Source organism: Dendrobates tinctorius, unplaced genomic scaffold (assembly GCF_039654945.1).
Source record: "Dendrobates tinctorius isolate UK_male_01 unplaced genomic scaffold, ASM3965494v1 ptg000016l, whole genome shotgun sequence".
Classification (NCBI taxonomy): domain Eukaryota; kingdom Metazoa; phylum Chordata; class Amphibia; order Anura; family Dendrobatidae; genus Dendrobates; species Dendrobates tinctorius.
In genome coordinates this window covers 80,766,026-80,788,897 of record NW_027361684.1, presented here as the reverse complement: position 1 = coordinate 80,788,897, position 22,872 = coordinate 80,766,026, and the positions used below count along the sequence as shown (strand labels likewise).

General features: G+C 45.3%; 1 protein-coding gene across 4 annotated transcripts in view; it reads right to left on the bottom strand.

Moving 5' to 3' along the window:
• Positions 1-22,872, bottom strand: part of WWC3 (WWC family member 3) — a 272,451-nt gene that overhangs the window by 99,424 nt on the left and 150,155 nt on the right. For all 4 annotated transcript variants that reach the window (XM_073565989.1, XM_073565991.1, XM_073565992.1 and 1 more), the window contains exons 4-5: positions 15,196-15,272; positions 10,739-10,818 (exon numbers count right to left, since the gene is read on the bottom strand). In XM_073565989.1, coding sequence (XP_073422090.1) covers positions 10,739-10,818; positions 15,196-15,272 — 157 coding nt within the window. The remainder of the gene's footprint in view (positions 1-10,738; positions 10,819-15,195; positions 15,273-22,872) is intronic.

The window sequence follows — 22,872 nt, the reverse complement described above, 5'->3', positions numbered from 1 at the left end:
GGGAAGACATTAATAGGAAAGCTGGTGTTTCCTTGTTCCCCTGTGTATATTCTACATGTAATTTTCATTTAATGAAAGTCTTCATTTTTTTTTTGCAAAAAACGCAACATATATGCTTCCCTCAAATTTTGTTAAGGACTCCAATTTCTAATCATTCTATTCTCTACTCCAGCGTTCCCCAACTCCGGTCCTCAAGAGCCACTAACAGGTCATGTTTTCAGGATTTCCTTAGTATTGCTCAGGTGTTTGAATTCTTGTCTGTCCAGTTGATGCAATTATCACCTGTGCAATAATAAGGAAATCCTGAAAACATGACCTGTTGGTGGCTCTTGAGGACCAGAGTTGAGGAACACTGCTTTACTCAATATATTTTTGCAACATACTAGCAGAACCCTTCATAGGCTGCAACCAACAACACAACCAGTGGGTGGCCACCTGTGAAGACTTATAGCGTAAGCAACTCCCAACAGTGATGTAAAATATGTAAAAAAAAAAATAAGATTTTTTTTTTTAATTAAAAACTGGTCCTCTCTTGAAACTAGAGACACACAAGATCTGCATTTCAATCTGCAACTGTCACGGTCACTGTGTGTCTGGGCGCAGATGTTACCGCAAGGCGGACCCATAACACATGTGACCCTGGATACACCGCCTCCAGTGGGGCGCATTTAAATAATAAAACGTGCAGGTGGATACGCCGCCTCCACCTGGCGAATTTAGGTATTACACGTTATACAATAATCAAATAATAAAGGGGGAACCTGGGTAACTTTAACAATGGTGGGCCCTGCGATAGGGAATTGGGACATGGAGACCTCCTCAGCTCCCCTGAGCCATTGTCCCTGCACTCCTAACATTCCCTATACAGGCTCCGCACCTGTCGCCGCACGCGAACCTTAACCCCTTGCTCGCCCTGACCCTAAACCCTCACTAGGGAATGGGTCGGTGCGGAGACTAATCCCACCACTGCACTAATAACACACATGAGGAAAGAGACAATACAGGGGGAACACCACTTAGCTTTGCTCTGTTGCGTGCGCTCCTAGCAACAGAGCCCACCACCTGCGTGCATCTTCTCCTCCACCTGGATCCATCACCATAACAGGATCCATCACCTTAGTGCAGCCTTGGAGCAGACTCCACCACCAGTTGCTGCTGCTTAGCAACAGAGTCCCCAAGATGAGTCCAGCTTCTGCCACGAAGTCGAGCATGCTTGAGTCCAGCTCAGCAGCCAAGTCCCACATGGTGAGTGCCACTCTCCATAGTCGCCACTCCACCAGTCCATGCAGACACTTCCCACCGACACCATCACTGCGACCCCACCACGCCATGCCAGCCCTTCGTCCAGACACCATAGCTGAAACACATCCCCCCTGGCTAAGCAGCGCAGAACTCCTCTCCAGCTCCATCCTTCCACCAGGCTCTCAAACTCAGAGTGAACACAATCTCACAATATCACAGGCAGTGATTGCACACCCCTAGCACACCTTTATAGGGTGTCACACCTGATACATAATTAAGTGCACAAAAACCTAAAGTGCAATACCACTAACCACCACCGGGGACAGTCAAGACACCTTGGAACTTTGCAAAGTAAAAAAGTTCACCCAGTGCAATTTAAAACTGTCAGATCATGACAGCAACTTTTTCCAGCACTTCACCATATAAAAAAATCAATTCATCCCATTCCCTTACAGGAATAATGAATGGAGGTGTGCGTTCATTCATTCATTTCACCATGTATTGGTGGTATAATAGCTATAATGTGTCTATGCACCGGACTGGAAAAGTACAACTGTAGATTTTGCATCCTTGCACCATAGAGATTGGATGTGTTGACCGTTAAATACATACCGTCATGTTTTGTTTAATACGGATACCTACAGAAAGCCGCACAAGACGGATGACGAGACTCTATGGGATACAATCTAGGTTTACGGCACTAATGTTTCCTTGCGAGTTTTTCTCCTGGCTATAAAGCGATGTGCATTTATGTGCATTAGGCTCACTCGAAATAAAAGGCGGAAAAAAAAACACCTTTCCCAGGAGAAAGCACACAGAGGCCATAAAACAATATCTATGTTTTACAATCTCATTCATTAATGTCAAATCTGAGTATGTGCCAAATAAATTAACCTCACGAGTAAGCTGCCCCTGGAACGGTTTAATCCTCCGAGTACTATTTTTAAAATCCCATCTTGAAGAAATAGCTGCCAGCCGCATTAGACACCTCCCATGTAAAGCCATAGATTACCTACTAGAAGAATGGAAAGTTTTGTAGTGAATCTGGCCTTTTACATCATCAGGGCTGGCAGAAGGCCTCCAGCTAACCACAGCTTTCTTCCTGCTACCCTTCTATCAACAGCAGGTACTGTTGAGAGGCCAGGGCTTTTTTTTTTATAAACAGGACCTGTCCCATTACCATTAACAATTGCCTTTTTGTTTCTAAGTCACTTTTGTGTGTTTTACTGTTATCTCAGGGCACCGGCCATATCTGGTGTTTTCTCGTGGGCTTGTGTCTTGTGCTACATACATATAATCTATGGCTTCTCTACCAGCTGCCTAACAATGCCACCCTGTTCTGAAACTATGCTAAGATTTTCTAAGCTAAACACTAGCCCAGATGGAAATTCCCTGCACTGCCAGAGCTGTAATGTCCTCTCAGCTATGCGTTCAGTAGGAAGGAATTACATGTTTGAGTCCTTGTGGAATACTGGCTAAGAAAACTCATCCCGGGAGGAGGGAAGACTGAGTCAGCATTGCAGCAAATACAAAATTCTGTAAAGGGCAGGTTGTAAAATCCATAATTCAAGGCAGGGTGACCGATCACAGTAAATACAAGGCTCACATGGGGCTTGCTTTATTTTTGAAGATTTGTACACCGTGCACAACATTTTTTTTTAAATTGAAACCCAGCAGTCAAGTGTTTGTCAATCAATGGGAAAACTAGTTGCTGTTACATTACCAAGAGGGATTTTGTCGCACATGAAACAGAGAGAAAAGAAATATGAAATAGATCCGTCCTTCCTGGTTGAGGCTCCAACACCTAAAGACTTTAGACTTGATAGTTTGTCCCATAATTTGCTTGCTCTAGGGGCAGTCAGACAGCCGTAAAACTCAAACGAGTATAGCAACAAAATGCTTGGACTGGCCTTCGGCTCACCCGAACCGAGAGTGACAACATTTACTTCTATGCAGCTGTCACACTCGGGTCAGGAGAGCCGACGGCTAGTCCAAGCATTGCAATGCGATCCTCGTCTGAGTAATATGGCTGCCTGACTCTTCCCTAATCCTCCATTTGCTGTGGTAGGGCCTGTGGACAGAAGAACATTGCATGGGTTCTCAACAACCATTAAAATAAGATAACATGCCAAGCTGAATTGAGTCTCGTTTCTTTGGAGCCCACAACAGCTCTATTTGCTGCCATTCTCATCACAGCCCAAGGTTGTGGTGCCAGTGAAAATTATGGCTGAAGTCGAGCTGGTGTATGTACAAATGTATTGACTCCAAATCCTTCTTCAAAATACATTTATTAAAACATATTATTAATATTGTATAGCATATTTCCTAATTGCATGCATATACTGTTGTATGTTTACTCTCAGTGGGGAAACTTGGCACATTTTTACAAACTTCATATATGAAACATATGTTCCATCGGTCCAAAGCCTGATTTATCATTCTACGTAACTAAATAGATTACTGCTAAGTATGATACATCAGTGTCGTGAGTTCATTTTCCCCTTCATTACTGAGGCCCGAGGAACTCCCTCTTCTGGTAAAGAAAGGTAGTGAGCCTGATTATCAAACACCTGAGGCTGATGATGATGACTGGCTAAGTGGAGTTACTGACTGGATATAAGGCTGCCGACGCCCTTCTGCCGTGCGGGTGATTTCTCTGTGGGATCCTTGGAGACCAGTCTGACTTCCTGCTCCTCTAAAGCTAAGTTTGCTGCTCGGCCTTTTGCTTTGTGCTTTGACTTTGTTTTGCTTTGTTTTTCTGGATTTCTGCCATTCCCTGCTGGGGTGTGCTGAATTCATTTAGCTCTGTCTTCTGAAAATACCTGAGTGCTGATTTAGTTTTTGAAGCCTAGCTGCTTCAGGGCCTTTTTCATATCAGCTTGTTGGCTTATGTCTTTGATAGGGTTTTGGCAGATTGCAGACAGCAGCCTTCCTGTCCTTTCCTATCTAGGTAGTTTTGGGCCCCATCTTTGCTCAGTCTATCTTTCTGTCTGTGTTAGTATTTTCATCTTGCTTCACCGTCATTATATGTTGGGGGCTGCCTATTGCTTTGGGGTCTGCTCTGGGGCAGTTTAGATTTCCCCTTTCTTTCTTTAGGCCTATGTAATTCTCCGGCTGTGATCGAGGGGTCTAGGGCATCGTAGGAACCCCCCACGGCTACTGCTAGTTGTGTTGATAGGTTCAGGGGTCTGCAATCTGATAGTTGCCAACTTCTCTGGTTTTCTGGACTTAGCTTGTATTTCTGCTTTTGCCTCCTACGGTGACTCATTCATAACAGAATCACCCGCCATACCGCAGATCCTAGGGTATTCAATAGCAGGAAAGAATTGTAAAAAAAAAAAAAAGGTGTGTATATTTTTTCCTCTATATCTCTGAGGCCGTAGGGGGAATTTTTTTTTTCTCTCAATGGAGATAAAGCAATTGTCTGATCGTGTGGAGCAGCTCGCTGCGGAATTGCGAGGAATTTCCGCCTACCTTGCTCATTCACATGCTGCTGAACCAAAGATTCCTACACCTGATGTATTTTTTGGGGATCGGTCTAAATTTTTGAATTTCAAAAATAATTGTAAATTATTTTTTGCCTTGAAGCCTAACTCGTCAGGGAGCTCCGCGCAGCAGGTTAAAATTGTCATCTCTTTGCTGCGTGGCGATCCCCAGGATTGGGCGTTTTCTTTGAAACCAGATGATCCTATTCTGACTAATGTGAACGCATTCTTTCAAGCTTTGGGGTTGTTGTATGACGAACCTAATGCCATTGATCAGGCTGAAAAGACCCTGCTGGCATTGAGCCAGGGTCGTGATTCTGCAGAATTGTACTGTCAAAAATTCCGAAAGTGGGCAGTACTTACTACCTGGAATGATAATGCCTTGGCTGCTCTCTTTCGGAAGGGGTTGTCAGAAGCCGTAAAAGATACTATGGTGGGATTTCCTGTTCCCTCTGGTCTTGACGATTCTATGTCATTAGCCATTCAGGTTGATCGGCGTTTGCGCGAACGCAAAGCTGCACGAGAGGTGTTGCCACCTGTTGAACAAATGTCTGAACCTATGCAATGTGATAGAGTTTTTTCCTGAGAGCAGCATCAGGAGTTCAGAAGGCGTAATAAGTTGTGTTTTTTCTGTGGAGATGCCTCGCATATTATTTCTGTCTGTCCTAAACGAGAGAAACGCTTTGCACACACGTTTTCTGTTGGGGGTGTTCAACCTAAGTTTCTTCTGGCTATTACTCTGATCTGCTCCCTGTCCACATTTTCCGCCAAGGCTTTTGTGGATTCGGGAGCAGCCCTAAACCTAATGGACTTGGATTTTGCTAAACGTTGTGGATTTCCGATGACACCTCTGCAGACGCCTATCCCTTTGAGGGGGATTGATGCTACTCCTTTGGCTAAAAATAAACCCCAGTTTTAGACCCAGGTGGTAATGCGGGTCGCCCCAGACCATCAAGAAAATTGCAGATTTTTGGTGTTGCATAATCTGCATGATACTATTGTTCTGGGGTTTCCCTGGTTACAGATTCATAATCCAGTTTTGGATTGGAAATCTGTGGTGAGTTGGGGTTGTCGGTGTGCCTTTAGTGAGGCTCCGGTGTTTTCCACCTCTCCTCAGTCGCATGATGTTCCTGATTATTTGGCGGACTTTTATGATGTATTTAGTGAGAATGAGTCTGCGTCTCTACCTCCTCATAGGAGTTATGACTGTGCAATTGAACTGAGCCCGGGGTGTAAATTTCCCAAGGGTCGGCTCTTCAATTTATCTGTACCCGAGCACGAGGCTATGCGATCCTATATTAAGGAGGCGTTGGAGAAGGGTCATATTAGACCATCCTCGTCACCCTTAGGTGCCGGGTTTTTTTTGTAGCCAAAAAGGATGGATCATTAAGACCTTGTATTGATTATCGTGCCCTCAACAAAATTACTGTTAAACATCAGTATCCGTTACCCCTGATTTCTGATCTATTCTCCAGAGTTAAAGGTGCTTGCTGGTTTACCAAGCTTGACCTCAGGGGGGCGTATAATCCTATTCGCATTAAGCATGGGGATGAATGGAAGACGGCGTTTAATACTCCGGAGGGACATTTTGAGTACCTGGCGATGCCTTTTGGGCTCACTAATGCCCCTTCTGTCTTCCAGTGCTTCATGAACGATATTTTCCGAGATTTTGTCGATAAATTTTTGATTATCTATCTGGATGATATTTTGATCTTCTCCAAGGATTGGGATTCTCATGTGGAACATATTCGGACTGTGTTCCGGATCTTGAGGGAGAATTCCCTATATGTCAAAGGATCTAAATGCCTTTTTGGAGTACAGAGGATTTCTTTTTTGGGATTTATTTTGTCCCCGTCAACTATTGAAATGGGCCCGGCCAAGGTACAGGCCATTCACGATTGGGTTCAGCCCACTTCTTTGTAGGCCCTCCAGAAGTTTTTGGGTTTTGCTAATTTTTATCGGAAATTTATAGCAAAATTTTCTAATATTGCCAAGCCATTGACTGATTTGACTAAAAAGGGTGCTGATGTGTTAAATTGGTCTCCGGAGGCTGTTTCTTCCTTTCAGGAGCTGAAGCGAAGATTCACCTGCGCCCCGGTTTTGCGGCAACCTGATGTCTCACTTCCATTCCAGGTAGAGGTGGATGCTTCTGAGATTGGTGCAGGAGCTGTTTTGTCGCAAAAGGATCCTGTAACATCTAAAATGAATCCCTGTGCTTTCTTTTCCCGAAAGTTCTCTCCATCTGAACGTAACTATGATGTGGGGAATAGGGAACTGTTGGCCATGAAATGGGCATTTGAGGAGTGGAGACATTGGTTGGAGGGAGCTAAGCATCAAGTCGTGGTCCTCACTGACCACAAGAATTTGATTTACCTAGAGTCGGCTAAGCGCTTGAACCCTAGACAGGCTAGGTGGGCCTTGTTTTTTACACGTTTTGATTTTGTGGTTTCTTTTCTTCCTGGAACAAAGAATGTCAAGGCAGACGCCCTCTCTAGGAGCTTCTTTGCTGATTCTCATGTGGTGACCAAGCCTGCTACCATCTTAGGCGAAGGGGTAGTTCTTTCTGCCATCTCGCCCGATTTGAGACGTGCTCTGGAAGAGTTCCAGGAGGACAAACCTGAGCGTTGTCCCAGTGGAAAGTTGTATGTTCCTGACCAGTGGAAGAAGAGAGTGATGTCTGAAGTTCATTGCTCTGCTTTGGCTGGTCATCCAGGTATTTTTGGTACTAGAGATCTGGTGAGTCGGTTTTTTTGGTGGCCCTCCTTGTCTCGTGATGTCAGGAATTTTGTGCAGTCCTGTGGGACGTGCTCCCGGTCTAAATCGTGTTCTCGCTCTAGTGGGTTGTTGATGCCTTTGCCGGTCCCCAAGAGGCCATGGACCCATATTTCAATGGATTTCATCTCTGATATGCCTGTCTCTCAGAGGATGACTGTTATTTGGGTGATTTGTGATAGGTTCTCTAAGATGGTTCATCTTGTACCACTCCCTAAGTTGCCGTCTTCCTCTGAGTTGGTGCCCCTGTTTTTACAACAGGTGGTTCGTTTGCACAGGATTCCTGAGAACATTGTATCTGACAGAAGAGTCCAGTTTGTGTGTAGATTTTGGAGAACCTTCTGTTCCAGGCTGGGAATTCAGTTGTCCTTCTCCTCTGCTTTTCACCCTCAGACCAATGGGCAGACAGAGAGAACAAACCAGACCTTGGAGTCATATTTGAGATGTTTTATTTCTGCTGATCAGGATGATTGGGTTTCATTTTTGCCCTTGGCCGAATTTGCTTTAAATAATAGAGCTAGTTCTGCCACTTTGATGTCACCTTTTTTTTGTAACTTTGGGTTTCATCCTCGATTTTCTTCAGGGCAGGTGGAGCCCTCTGCCTGCCCAGGTGTTGACACTGTGGTGGAGAGAATGCACCAGATCTAGGACCAAGTGGTGGATAAGTTATCTCTCTCCCAGGAAAAGGCCCAGCGGTTTTCCAACCGACATAGGACCGTTGGTCCCCAGTTTAAGGTTGGTGATATGGTGTGGTTATCATCAAAAAATATTGCTATGAAGGTGGCTTCTCCTAAGTTTAAGCCTAGATTTATTGGACCTTACAAGATTGTGGAGATTATTAATCCGGTCTCTTTTCGTTTGGCTCTTCCTGTCACATTTAAAATCCATAATGTGTTCCATAAATCTTTGTTGAAGAGGTTTGTTGAACCTGTTGTTCCGGGGGTGGCACCTCCAGACCCTGTATTGGTTGAAGGTAACATGGAATATGAGGTAGAGAAAGTACTGGATTCCCGTCTGGCTAGACGGAGACTCCAGTATTTGGTTAAGTGGAAGGGTTATGGTCAGGAGGATAATTCCTGGGTCTCTGCCTCTGATATTCATGCCAAAAGATTGGTGTGTGCCTTTCATCGGGCTCACCCTGATCGCCCTGGTGGCGTAGTTGAGGGTTCGGTGACCCCTCCTCAAGGGGGAGGTACTGTTGTGAGTTCATTTTCCCCTTCATTACTGAGGCCCGAGGAACTCCCTCTTCTGGTAAAGAAAGGTAGTGAGCCTGATTATCAAACACCTGAGGCTGATGATGATGACTGGCTGAGTGGAGTTACTGACTGGATATAAGGCTGCCGACGCCCTTCTGCCCTGCGGGTGATTTCTCTGTGGGACCCTTGGAGACCAGTCTGACTTCCTGCTCCTCTAAAGCTAAGTTTGCTGCTCGGCTTTTTGCTTTGTGCTTTGACTTTGTTTTTCTGGATTTCTGCCATTCCCTGCTGGGGTGTGCTGAATTCATTTAGCTCTGTCTTCTGAAAATACCTGAGTGCTGATTTAGTTTTTGAAGCCTAGCTGCTTCAGGGCCTTTTTCATATCAGCTTGTTGGCTTATGTCTTTGATAGGGTTTTGGCAGATTGCAGACAGCAGCCTCCCTGTCCTTTCCTATCTAGGTAGTTTTGGGCCCCGTCTTTGCTCAGTCTATCTTTCTGTCTGTGTTAGTATTTTCATCTTGCTTCACCGTCATTATATGTTGGGGGCTGCCTATTGCTTTGGGGTCTGCTCTGGGGCAGTTTAGATTTCCCCTTTCTTTCTTTAGGCCTATGTAATTCTCCGGCTGTGATCGAGGGGTCTAGGGCATCGTAGTAACCCCCCACGGCTACTGCTAGTTGTGTTGATAGGTTCAGGGGTCTGCAATCTGATAGTTGCCAACTTCTCTGGTTTTCTGGACTTAGCTTGTATTTCTGCTTTTGCCTCCTACGGTGACTCATTCATAACACATCAGGCATTTATGAGAGCAAAGTTGAAGTCAGAATGAGCAACAGTAGTGTAGCTGTGCACTGTTGGCTACTCCCCTCTCCTACATAAACTGAACTGAGTCAGCATTGCCAGAGCTATCTTCATTACTGCATGGTTCAGGAGTTGGTGGAGAGTTGTTGTTTGAGAAGGCGTTTGGTGGATTTATCTAAAACTGTTGCTTGGTTTTGGTTATGTGCAAATCCTCCTGCTTTTGTTTTTTTCCCACCCTCCACTTTTCAGTGGTTTCCAATGTTTTTTTTGTGGCTACATTTGTATGATTGGTATGTACCTTTATCCCTGTTCATATTACCTTGTTAGTCAAGTTGGTGTATTGCCACACACCACTACTCCCCTCACCTGGGGAGAAAACAGACCGAGGGCGGATTCAGGAGCTCATAAAGGTACGTGGCCCTGGCGTCTTCACCATTAGAAGAAATCTGGGGAACACGGATAGCTAGGGTGGCCCCTAGCATTATGGAATGGGAAGGAGACCCTGGTCCCGGGATACCCAACATCAGTTATGACACATGCTTTATTTAACAAGGAAGATCCCTAGGGATGGGAATCATGTTTCTCTCATGAGCAATAGAAATGTCAGGACATCCAAAGAAAGTTGTTTTCTTTCTGTGTATTATGATTAAGGTAACGACTGTATGGTTTTTCCTGTTTCCCCTTCCCCTCCTCTCCCTTCCCATTCCCCTCCCTTCAGTGTGCTATCTTTTTTTTATTTAAATGTGATTTTAATTATGTTTTATGTTTGGTAAAAAAAAGTTGGAAAATTTCAATAAAAGATACTTTTTTTTTTTTTTTTAAAAAAAAGAAGATGTGGGTGTGCGCCTGTAAAGGAATTAGGTGCATTGCACTATTCCCCATCCCTATATCAAGAACAGCATGAAAAACTAGAGCAATCCAGAGTACATGTACGTATGTATGACTGGTTAAAACACGTACAGATGTGTTCTTCCTCATCTTTTCTTTTGACTTGACATTTTGAGTGGAGTAAGATGAAAAGCTTTGAGACAAAAAAAAAAAAAAAACATTTCACATTACTCTATCGGGAATGGTTTATGGTTTATATGTCTACTGTAAATCCAGCGGCTGTGATGAGAATTGTAGACTCTTAAGGGTCTTGCTAAAATTTCAACAGAATATACTGAATGATCGAATTGTGAAAAGTCTGAGAAAAGGTAAGGGTGGACACATCTGTAGCTTCACATCAAGACCTGTAATTAACTTACTCTTGAAGAGTCTCCACTCCCTTCTCTTTGAACTGAAGTTCTTGCTTCATCAATGTCAGCTCTCGCTTTAACCTAGAAAGCTAAGAAATTATACCTATGGTTAAAATACAGTTCATAAGTCTGTTTTCCACAGAATATCCTTTTACCAGCATACTAAAATAAGAAGTCCACACAAAATATTGTGCCTTTTAGGTAATAGCCAAGAAGAAAGCATATAGAAGACACATAAAGACACATAATCATGGATCCACTGGATTAAAGAGCCCAACGTTTCCTCACCTCCTCCCATTATTGGTGGAGGCAGGGATGCCAACAGTCCAGAAATTTTTGGGCAGTCCTTTAAAGGGAACCTGTCCAGTGCGATAATGATATTAACCTGTAGATATGGGATTAATCTGTAGGTTAATAGTGTTAGGAAGGTGCCCGGCAGCAGTAGTGAAAGTGCGACACCTGGGAAAGGATGCTCTTTATTTCTCTCAGGAGTCACAGGCTTTCAGTTATTCAAGCGTGCCCGAAGCAAATTCAAACACCAATCGCAGCTCTATGAGCAGCAGCTGTAAGAATACCCCGGCACTGACTGATGGCTAGCTCTGAACTGATGTCCTGCAGAGATGGCTGTCAGTCAGTGCCAGGCTGTGCTTACAGCTGCTGCTCATAGTACGGTTAGTGGTGACTGTATTTGTTTAAGGCATGGCTGAATGACTGAAAGCAGGTGGCTCCCGGGTGAAATTTAAACAGATTCTTATGACTGTAATTATCATCATTTTACAGTTCAGTGAATGCAGTTAATGGTTTCATATCAGAATTATAGGCTGTAGATGTGCATCACTTACAACCTTAATGATTTATTATGTTTTTCCAATATATCTAAAAAATATTGCCTGTTTTATGTCCAAACTGTCCAGAAATAATAAAACCTTGGTAAATGAGAAACAAGTTGAAATTCTTAAACAGAATTTTTGTGCACATCAACAGTTGTTTGTCCCTTCCTTATTTCTTATTCTTTTCCTTGTTGATCACATTTTAGGCTGTGTGCCCACGATGCGATTTTTAAGCGTTTTTGCTGCGATTTTCGGCGCGAAAATGCTGCAAAAATGTTTAAAAATTTTGTAAAGAATGCACCCCATGCATTCCGCACATGCTGTGCTAATGCTGCGCTTTTTTCCGCGGCGGAATCGCATTGCGGAAAAAATCGCAGCATGCTCATTCTTTTGTGCGGAATCGCAAAGAATTCCCGCGATTCCGCACCCATAGGAATGCATGAGAACCGCTTACTTCCCACATGTGGCTATGCCCACTATGCGCGAAGTTAAGCGTCTCATGTGCGTTTGGTACCCACGGTGTGGAGGAGAGGAGACTGTCCTCCAGGCCCTGGGTACCATACCCCTGTAAAAAAAGGAATAAAAAATCGGGGTATATTTACCTTCCGACGTCCCGCGCTGCATTCCCGGGCCACAGCGTTCCCAGTAATGCCTTGCGGCAAGGTCCTGTGATGACGTAGTCTCTTGTGACTCTAGCAGTCTCGTGAGATCGCTATAGCAACGCGAGACCAATGTCATCACAGGTCTCACAAGGCATTACTGGGAACGCTGAGGCCCGGGAATGCAGCGCAGGACGTCGGAAGATAAATATACCCCGATTTTTTATTTTTTTATTATTTTTTACATTTTATCTTTTACTATTGATGCCGCATAGGCAGCCTCAATAGTAAAAACCTGGTCACACTTGTCAAACACTATGTTTGACGAGTGTGACCAACCTGTCAATCACTTTCCAAGCGATGCTTCAAATCGCTTGGAAAGTGCTTGAATATCGCACGTGAAAATCGCGGCAGAATCGCAAACATAATTGCGGTGAAATCGCTGTAAAATCGTGCGGAAAAAAACGCGCGATTTCTGGAAAGGAGTCCGGTTTTCAGTGTCCGGATTTAAACGCATCGTGGGCACATAGCCTAAATGTTTCAGATCACCAAATTTAAAATTTAGACAAATATAACACAAGTAAGCACAAAATGCAGTTTTTAAATGAAGGTATTTATTATTAAGAGAAAAAGAAATCCAAACCTACAGGGCACTATGTAAAGAAGTGATTGCCCCCTAAACCTAATAACTGGCTAAGCCAAGCTTAGCAGCAACAACTGAAATTAAACGTTTGCAATAACTGGCAATGAATCTTTTAAACGCCCTGGAGGAATTTTGACCCTCTCATCTTTGCAGAATTGTTCTAATTCAGCCACATTGGAGGGTTTGAGAGCATGAACTGCCCCTTTTAAGGTCATGCCACAGCCTCTCAATCAGAATAAGATCAGGACTTTGACTAGGCCATTCCAAAGTCTTAATTTTGCATTCCTTAAGCCATTCAGAGGTTGACTTTCTGGTGTACTTTGGATCATTGTTCTGCTGCATAAACATAGTGCGCTTCAGCTTGCAGTCATGAACAGATGGCCGGACATTGTCCTTCAGGATTTTTTCAAAGACAGCAGAATTCATGGTTCCATTTACCATAACAAGTCTTCCAGGTCCTGAAGCCGCAAAACAGCCCCAGACTATCACTCTACCAAAACTATATTTTACTGTTGGGATGATGTTCCTTTTCTTAAATACTGCGTTACTTCTACGCCAGATGCAATGGGACATACACCTTACAAAAAATTCAGTTTTTGTTTCATCAGTCCACAGGGTATTCCCTCAAAAGTCTTGAGGATCAAAATAATGTTTTCTGGCAAAACTGAGAAGAGCCTTTATGTTCTTATTGCTCAGTAGTAGTTTTCATCTTGAAACTCTGCCATGTAGGCCATTTTTGCCCAATCTCTTTCCTCTGGTGAAGTCATGAGCACTGACCTTAACTGAGGCAAGTGAGGCCTACAGTTCTTTGGATGTTGCTGTAGAGTCTTTTGGATGAGTCATCGCTGTGCTCTTAGGGTAATTATGAAAATTCGGGAAAAGTTCACCACTGTTCCGTGTTTTTGCCATTTGTGGATAATGGCTCTCACTGTGGTTCGCTGGAGTCTCAAATCTTTAGAACCTTTTCCAGACTGATAGATCTCAACTACTTCATTTCTCATTTGTTCCAAAATTTCCTTGGATCACGGCATGATGTCTAGCTTTTGAGGATCTTCTGATCTACTTCAATTTGTCAGGCAGGTCCTATGTAAATGATTTTTTGATTGACAACAGGTGTAGCCGTAATAAGAACAGGGTGTGGCTAAGGAATTTGAACTCTGCTTTTCAAAGGTGTGATAAACAGTTAATTTAAGGTATATTTTAAGCTGAGTGGGTGGAATCACTTTTTCACACAGGGCCCTGTAGGTTTGGATTTTTTTTCCCTTAATAAATACTTTCAATTAAAAACTATAGTTTGTGTTTACTTATGTTATGTTTGTATAATATTTAAATTTGTTTGGTGATTTGAAACATTTAAGTATGACAAACATGCAAAAGAAAAGGAAATCAGGAAGGGGCAAACACTTTTGCGCGCAACTGGAAAATGGCTACATCTTTCGCAACACTCTAACTACATTCACAGAAGCTACACATCCATAATTCTCTTCATTAAAATGTAGCAATTTAATTCCATTAGAATTAAATGAGAAAGGAGTCAAGGATGAATTGATTAAAGAATACTCCCTTAAATATTCTATTTCTGCTCACTGATTTTGGTAAAACATGTCAAATCGACCTGAGAGGTTCGCCGTGACGTGGCAGTGGGCTTCATACAGTCTGTACATGAGGTTCTTAGTTTACCATTCTGGTCAGTTTTGTAAATTTTTGCCCAGCAGCATTAGATCAATGAATATTTTTTGGATCTGCAGTCCATGTCGGTTTTCTACAGTTCTGCCACTAGTCAAAAAGCTGTAGACGCAGAATTAAAAATCTCTCCGTTCTTGAGAAGATGGATAATGTTTTAATCTTTGTTAAAGAAGCACTCCCATCAGTTTTATATTATTGCAATCATATTATATAGCACTGTGTACTTACTATTGCTCATTTTGCCCTATTTTTTCGCTGTATTCTGCTGTATGTAGAAACAGGAAGTCTCTTGTCCCTGCAGAAATCATCCCTCTCTTGAACTCCTGACCCAGCTGCTCCATTCCTCCGAGTAGTAGACTTTTGCAGTGACCTATGACTTGTGCAGAGAAAACTGATCTCTTGTTTCTACATAGAGCTTAGTAGGGTTCAGCGAGTCAGTTTTTAATCACGTGATGTCATAGACCTAATGGAAAAGAGAAGAAATAACTGGATAGAAAGGCCAAATGAGCATTTGTATTTACACAGTGCTATATAATATGATAACTGCAATATATTAAGAGGATACAAATTTTGATGGGATAAGTTCTTCTTTAAGATGAGATAACCCCTTTAAGATTATAGGCCCAAGTACAATATACAGATAATAGTCAGTGTTTTCTTCAACGTAAAGGCAACACGTCTTTATAACAAAGCAATATTTGCAATTACCCTGTCTCGCCGACTTGCTATTTCAGCTTTAATTTGATGTGGATCATATTTTGTGCTTGTGGAAAACCCTGAAAAAGCTGAAAGAAAAAAAAAATTGCCATTATGAAAAACAATGTTATAATGAAGACAGTAATAGAATAATGCGTTACACATTTAACAATATTGCGGAATGGGCCTTCCACACAGGAAAATATGAGTTTTTAAGATCTGTATCAGACGGATCCCAAATATGGTCTACGAGAACGGCACTGAAGACACAAGAGCGACGACATGGCATCACACAGTTTGCAATGTAGTCTATTTGGACCAGTATTATATTTCATGTACTAGAGTATACTAACCATTTTTACATACTGTACAGTCCTCTAGAAGACCAATTTTTACTGCAATTTTGGTTTATCTCATTGTACAGTAATAATGTAAAGTACAAAAAGAAATTGCATTCAGTAACGTTTCTCAGTTACCCAGCCAAATCCTGTCATTCAGCTTTGAGTTGTAAAAACCAGCAGCGAGCAAGCTCGACCGTCACTTCAACAGAACTCCTCAACACCCTAGAGCTCCTGTCAGGGTCAAATTTGGGTGCTTATGGCCTACCAGTTACATGAACTCTGAGAGTGCAATTTCAACTACATGCAACCATTCCAATACATGTATTCACAAGTTTACCTATGCTTCTATGTAATAATAAACTGGGCAGTTTTTTAAATGAATGAATGATTGAATAAAGAAATAGTGGCTTTGTCTGTATGTAATGATTCAAATGTATTGTGTCAAATACAGGGGCCCACCGGTGGATTCACCTGTTCCCCAGTGGGCCAGTCCAAGCCTGGGTACAGGTAATAATGACTCAAAGATGTGGGAGACTTCCTGGACTTTCTGAGGAGCCAGTAGATCCCCAAGATTAAGCAAAAATCACCAGAGATCAGTGTTTCTTGAAGGTTTCTTGTACGTAATGTTTGTGATGCAAAACTGACAATCTCTTTGATGACTATCATCAAACTTTGTCAAGTATGATGCAAGGATATGTGATGATGGCTTAAGTGTAAAAGCCCCATCTAATCTTACTTACAACATATTGTGACTGGATTGAATTTTCAAGGGAACTGGTCACTAGATTCATGCTGGCTGAACCAGAGGCAGCATGAATCAGAGGATGACTTCACAAAAGCAGCCAGGTATGTTTTTTCTCTGAAATGCTTCATTTTTTAGAGAAGACATAGTTTTGAAAGCCAGCCAGAGACTATAAGGAGAGTCCTGACTAGGGCAGTTCTCCTCGCCCCAACCCAGGTGAGTCAATGGTATGGCTCCATGTACACACAAGGAAGAGACCTGTCAATCATCTAGAGTGATGTGAGAAGAAGCAGGCCATGGACTGTGCCAGGCTATTAAGTTCTCTCCCAATAGCCCACGGGTGGTGTTTCAAGCCAGGTCTCAGAAACATTGCAATTTTACAAAGAAAGACATACTTAGCTGCAATCACGCTCCCATGGTCTGATTCACGCTGCCTATAGTTGGTGCAGCATGAATCCAGTGACCGGTTCCTTTTAAGTACTTCCTGCTGCAACCTACTGTAACTTTAATGTTCTACTTATCCTTTATTTGTAGCGGAATAGTAATATACTGGTAAATACCAGGGCCAGAGCTCAGTTTTGTATACACACTCAGGTTACCTATTACCATTCACACATAAGCAGTTGGACTCAACTATGAGGGTTCATATTCAGTCCTTAAATAAATAGCATATATTTCTGAGATCTATGAGGAATGATCAAATCAGTTCCATCAGAAGATGTACTGAATGGAAGAATAACGCACTTGAGATTCAAAAAAGCATTACGGAGCGTAGACAATTACATTACAAAGTGCTAAAAAATTGAGCAGAAATTCAGCAAGTCCATAGCGAGAGTGATGTTAGTGAGCATCAGACTGACAAACTACAAAATCTTGTAAGAACGCAAGCGGCTGTATAAATCGGAGTGAAATGGAAGGCAGTACAGGACTGGCTGGTAGCTCTCCCGACCTGAGCGTGACAGGTTCATGTATTCCTAGGCAGCCGTTTTGGTCAGGTCGGGAGAGCCGCCGGTCAGTCCGTGCACAGTGTGATGATCTCACTCCGATTTATACGGCTGTCTGACTGCACCCTAATGGTGTGAAGTTCTGATGAACCTCTGAACATAAAACTTGATTTTTTTTTATTGAAATAATCCAGACAAATTAGATAAAATAAGAAAAAGATAATTCTGGATCTGTGGGTTGATTTTTTCTGCTTGGTAATATTAGGCACAGAGATGACAAATTCAGAACTACTGCACATTCTCCCATGACATCACCTTTCCTGGTCATTTCACGCATAGAGAGCAGCCATTGATATTACATGAGTAGAAGACGTGTGATATGTGGGCGGCTGTGAGTCACTGCAGGAAAACCTCCACAAGGAGAAGAAGAATAATCTATAATATACAGCTTTTTAAGAAATGACGACTCTTCACTAGTGCGATAACATTAAGGCAATCTCTGCTCTGTGATTCGTTTGTTTGGAAACGACTCCAATGAAATATTAACCTTTTTAGTTATGTATGCGCCATCGCTAGCTCACGCAGCGCAGTGGGAACAAACATGTGGGTTGCAGTAGTTTATATAAAGAAAGCTTTGTCTTAGGTTTGGCCTACACACATAGGCCGCTGCCAGATGACATTCTTATCTAAAGAGTGGAAAACAGCGACCAGACTACTAAGTCTACAAGACATACAAGAAAAAGAAATGTGATCACATTGGTGAGCATTCACGAGACATGCTAATGTTGCGGCAAATAATTAACCACAGTTCTGACTTATGGCCAACATATGGCAAACATGGCTGATGATCATATACAGTTTTGCAGCAAAAAGCTGTTGTTGCTAGATCAGTAGCTCCTAGCCACAGAGCAAAAATTGCTGCGGGTTTTGGACGCACCATTAAAGCTACATGTGAATGCACCATTGTTGTCTAAGAAATAGAAATAAAGTTTTGGAAAGTAGACTCACTTTATTACTATTACACATGACGATTAGACCTTCAGCTCTGTATCTGATTAGATAGGCAGCATCAGAAGTAAAAAGTTGGTCACACTCATCAAACACTATGTTTGACGAGTGTGACCAACCCTGTCAATCAGTTCTCCAAGCGATGCTACAGATCGCTTGGAAAACGCTAGCATTCTGCAAGCTAATTACGCTTGCAAAATGCTAGTTTTTCCGCTGGAAAATCGCGGGAATTTAAAATGTGATTTTCCCGCGGAATGGAATCCGAAATTCTCGTGGTAATTTCCGCGAGAGTTCCGCTACGTGTGAACGTAGCCTAAGCATATTGAAGAAAGCAGGATTTAGTGCTCCAATGTTGAATAGCAAGGCCTTTTAGTATGATAATGAGATAAGGCCCAAAACAGAACTTCAAAGCTTGAGTAGGAGCCACGTCAGCATGGGGCAGGAAGGTGCCTGGGGGCCTCAATTAGAATATACCTGTCAGCTAGACACAGAAATACACATCCATTGTCTCTCCCAGCCTCTCTGGCTCCATCCTAGGATCATGGATTATGAGTGCACCTTTGAGTTATAGACTCATAAAAAATATCCGTGTGACCCTGAGGAAATTGCGCATCAGGCAGTGCGACTCCTGAGTCGGTGATGGCTCTGGGACCTGAGATATAGAGATTGGCTCTCCACAGCGACCCAATGGGGCCATGTTTGCTCTCCACACGACAGGCAAAACAATCCGCATTCACTGGTACCTCTCGTGTCCTGATCCGATCATGCTGTAGAAAGTTACCCCCTTTCTTAGATATTGGGAATAAGTTCTGCAGGGAGCTAAAGGGTGGAGATTATTAGCCCACACTGACACAGGGGGAGGGACCCAGCATGCTTAAGATCTAGCAGCACATGGCAGAGACTCTCTCACAGAAGAACCAGATGATGATGATCTAAGAAGGAAGTGGGGACAGATCTGCCAAGGAGAGCAGCAGCCCGCGCTTTGGGGTCTGTCCGGCCACTAAGATTCTTGCACCTGTGGACTGCAGAGCTCCCGGCACCCACATGCAACCTACAACCTGGTAAATTGACCTCCAGCTTAATATCTCTAAGTCTTGTACCCTTATTGTTATATTTTACTCTGACTGCAAATCCACTGTAATTCCATTGTATAGCTTACTGTATATTTCTGTAATTATCTAGTGCGCCCTTAAGGCAATTAAACCATAAAATTAATCTTGGGCTGATGCTTTTACTCTGATTACAAATCTTAGAACACCCAGCGAGTAACAGGACATCCTCCCCGGCAGCCATTTGCTTTAGGTGCAGTCCCCTTACTGACCTGAGAGACAAAGTGGGCGCCGGAGAGCTTTGCCTGTGTAGTTACGTCACATTGGTGACGTGGGAGGAACGGGTCCTGTCCTCCACCTTAGTGGCAGCGGTGGAATCAGAGTAATAGTGTGCGTGGGACCCCTACTCCCAGACACTAGAGACTACCAGCGGTAACTTTCACTGCTGGGGTCTTAAGGTCAGTCCAGCACTAGACGGTCAGAGTGCAAATATAATAAGTTGCGTGCGAGGTCAGGGTTGCAGCTGTGTCAGTAACCAGAGGTTCCCAAGATGGCGGAAGGCACCAGGAGTAAGGCAAAGGGGGAGGCCAATGCTATGGTCTATGAGGAGGTGGTGGAGGACAATACCATTGAAGGCGAGAGGGAGCTCAGCCAGGGCTCCCCAAGGAGCCAGACCCCCGTGCTCAGTCCCGCTGTGGACTGTCCACCACCTGCCCGCCCAAGCCTGTCCAGATCGGAGGCCCTTTTCCAAGCGGATATGGCACAGCTCAAGGCTGGTAACAACGCCGCCCATGACAGACTCCTGGTGGCGGCAGAGAAAGCAGCGGAGCATGAGCAAGCGGCGGCAGAGCGTGAGCATGCCGAACGTGTGCTGCAGGCTTCAGAACGCCGTGAAGCTGCGGAGCGCCGGCACCGACTGGAGATGGCTCAGCACGGGCTCCCGCTGGACGCTCCAGCCCCACCGGGGACCAAGGCTTCCAAGGTCCGGGCGGAGGACTTCCCCCTACTTGAAAAGGATGGAGACCTGGATTCGTTTCTGCTGGCCTTTGAGAGAACCACCCTCCAACACCATCTGGCCCTGGATCAGTGGGCAGGGTACCTGACCCCCCGTTTGAGAGGTAAGTCCCTGGAAGTTTTGGGGGACTTAGCTGCCGGGGAAGAGCAGGACTACAACAGCATCAAGCGAGCCCTGATCCAGCACTACAACCTCACCCCGAAGTCGTACCACAGGAAATTTCGGAGCCTGCAGCGGGGCTCAAAGGACGCCTGGACCGACCACATGCGGGCACTGCTGAGAGCTGCGGAGCACTGGACCTCAGGGCTAGAGCTCACCACCCGCTAGGAGGTCCAGGAACTGTTCGTCACGGAGCAGTTCTTGTGGAACTGCCCAGAGAACCTCCAGCAGTTCCTCCGTGACCAGAAACCAAAGGGGGCTTCTGCTACAGCCTCCCTGGCAGACGATTATGCCAACAACAGGGCGTCTGAGCCAAAGAAGCCTGCCAGTAGCACCTGGAGAGGGGGTAAGACCAATCCTGCCCCTGCCCCCCCGCCCCAGCGTGCAAGGGGTGTACCCCCCTGCTGCCCTCTCCAGGCCAGGAGCAGAACCCAGACGTTGTCATCATTGCAACCAGCCAGGACACGTTAAGGCTGCGTGTCCCCAGCGCCATAAGGCCCCATCCCTGTCCCAGAAACTGTCCACTGTTTTGTGTGTGGGAGGGGGTGGTGGGAGGTCCCTGGACAATTACCAACCTGTCAACATCGGCCGCTCAGCGGTCATGGGACTGCGGGACACAGGCGCTGAACGAACCCTGGTACGTCCTGAGGTGGTGTCCCCTCAAGACTTGGTGCCTGGGAAAACCCTTTCTGTCTCCGGAATTGGAGGCGTTGAACCGGCGCTGGCCATCGCCAAGGTGTTTTTGTACTGGGGTGCCGGGAGGGGAATGCAGGAGGTAACGCCAAATATTCCTGCCAATGTGTTGCTTGGGACTGATTTGGGGTGGCTAGTGTCTCAGTATGTGGCCACTGAACCCCCAAGTCCGGCTCCCCAAGAATGTCATGACTCTACTGTGAAAGCTAATGTTAATGTGTTGAATGTGCCGCCAACAGTGGAGGAGGGAGTGAAACCTGATGGGAAGTCATGCACTGACACTACACACAAAGGGTTCACAGTGAGGACAGGTGAGAAGACTTCAGGGGAGAGCTCAGAGGTGGAGGGAGGGGCTGCTATGGGCAGTGTAGGGTCCCTAAGTGAATCCAGCCTGCTGAGTCTAGGGCCTCTGCAGAAAGAGGAACAGGCCATGGGGGGAGGGGGCGTCCCGGGAAAGGAGCCACCAGGTAAGACCCCAGGGCAGGACTTCCCCACATCTGGGATGTCAGGAGGCCAGGGAAGTCTGCCTGACCCGGCGTCTTGGTCAGGGGCCGAGGGGAAGCAGGCGCTACCTGTGGTCTCAGCGGTCGTGGCCGCTGTTACCAGGAGTAGGAGCGCCGGAGCCCAAGGGGCCTCGCAGAGGTCCGACGGTTTCCCCCCCTCCGACCAAGTGGCTCCGGAGTCAGACAGCAGCCAGGAGACAGATCCCGGGGAGCTGACAGAGGATGTGGCAGTTTCCTCAATTCTTGCCACATCGAGTCAGGGATTTCAGGCAGCGTTGGAAGCTGACGCTAGCCTGAAAGCTCTCCAGGAGCTGGCGGCACAGCCTCCGCTGGAGTCCGACTGCGAGCGAGTGGTCTGGGACCAGGGACGGCTGTACTGGGTAATGGTCCAGCAGGGTTCACCGGAGGCGTGGCCTAGGGACCGACAGTTAGTGGTACCCTATCCGTTCAGGGCAGAATTGTTGCGGATCGCACACGAGATTCCCATGGCCGGACACCTAGGGATCACTAAAATCAGGGCCAGGCTAGCAGGCTAGCTCAGCATTTCTACTGGCCGGGAATGAGGACCGAGGTGATTGCCTACTGCCATTCGTGTGACACCTGTCAGAGGGTAGGGAAGGCGGGGCGGCGCCCCAAAGCCCCACTGGTAACTCTGCCCATCATCGAAGAGCCTTTCTCGAGGGTGGCTGTGGATCTTATTGGACGTCTGTCCACTCCAATCCGCTCCGGGAAATGCTTCATACTAACGGTAGTGGACTATGCCACCCGGTACCCGGAGGCGGTAGCTTTGTCGTCCATTCGGGCCGACAAAGTGGCCACTGCCTTACAGGAGATTTTCTCCAGAGTGGGGTTTCCCCAGGAAATGCTCAACGACCGAGGAACCCAGTTCATGTCGCAGCTAATGGAGTCTCTCTGTAAGCAGATACAGGTGCAACATCTGGTAGCCAGCCCGTACCACCTACAGACCAATGGCCTGTGTGAGCAGTTCAATGGCACCTTAAAGCAGATGCTGAAGATGTTGGTCGACTCCCACGGGAGAGACTGGGAGCGGTATCTCCCACACCTGCTGTTGGCCTACTGGGAGATCCCACAGGCCTCAACGGGGTTCTCCCCCTTTGTGCTCTTGTACGGGCGACCTGTACGGGGGCCCCTTGCTCTGGTGAAGGAAGCATGGGAAGGGGATTTGGCCACCCCTGGAGTGTCGGTCATTGAGTATGCTGTGCACTTCCGGGACA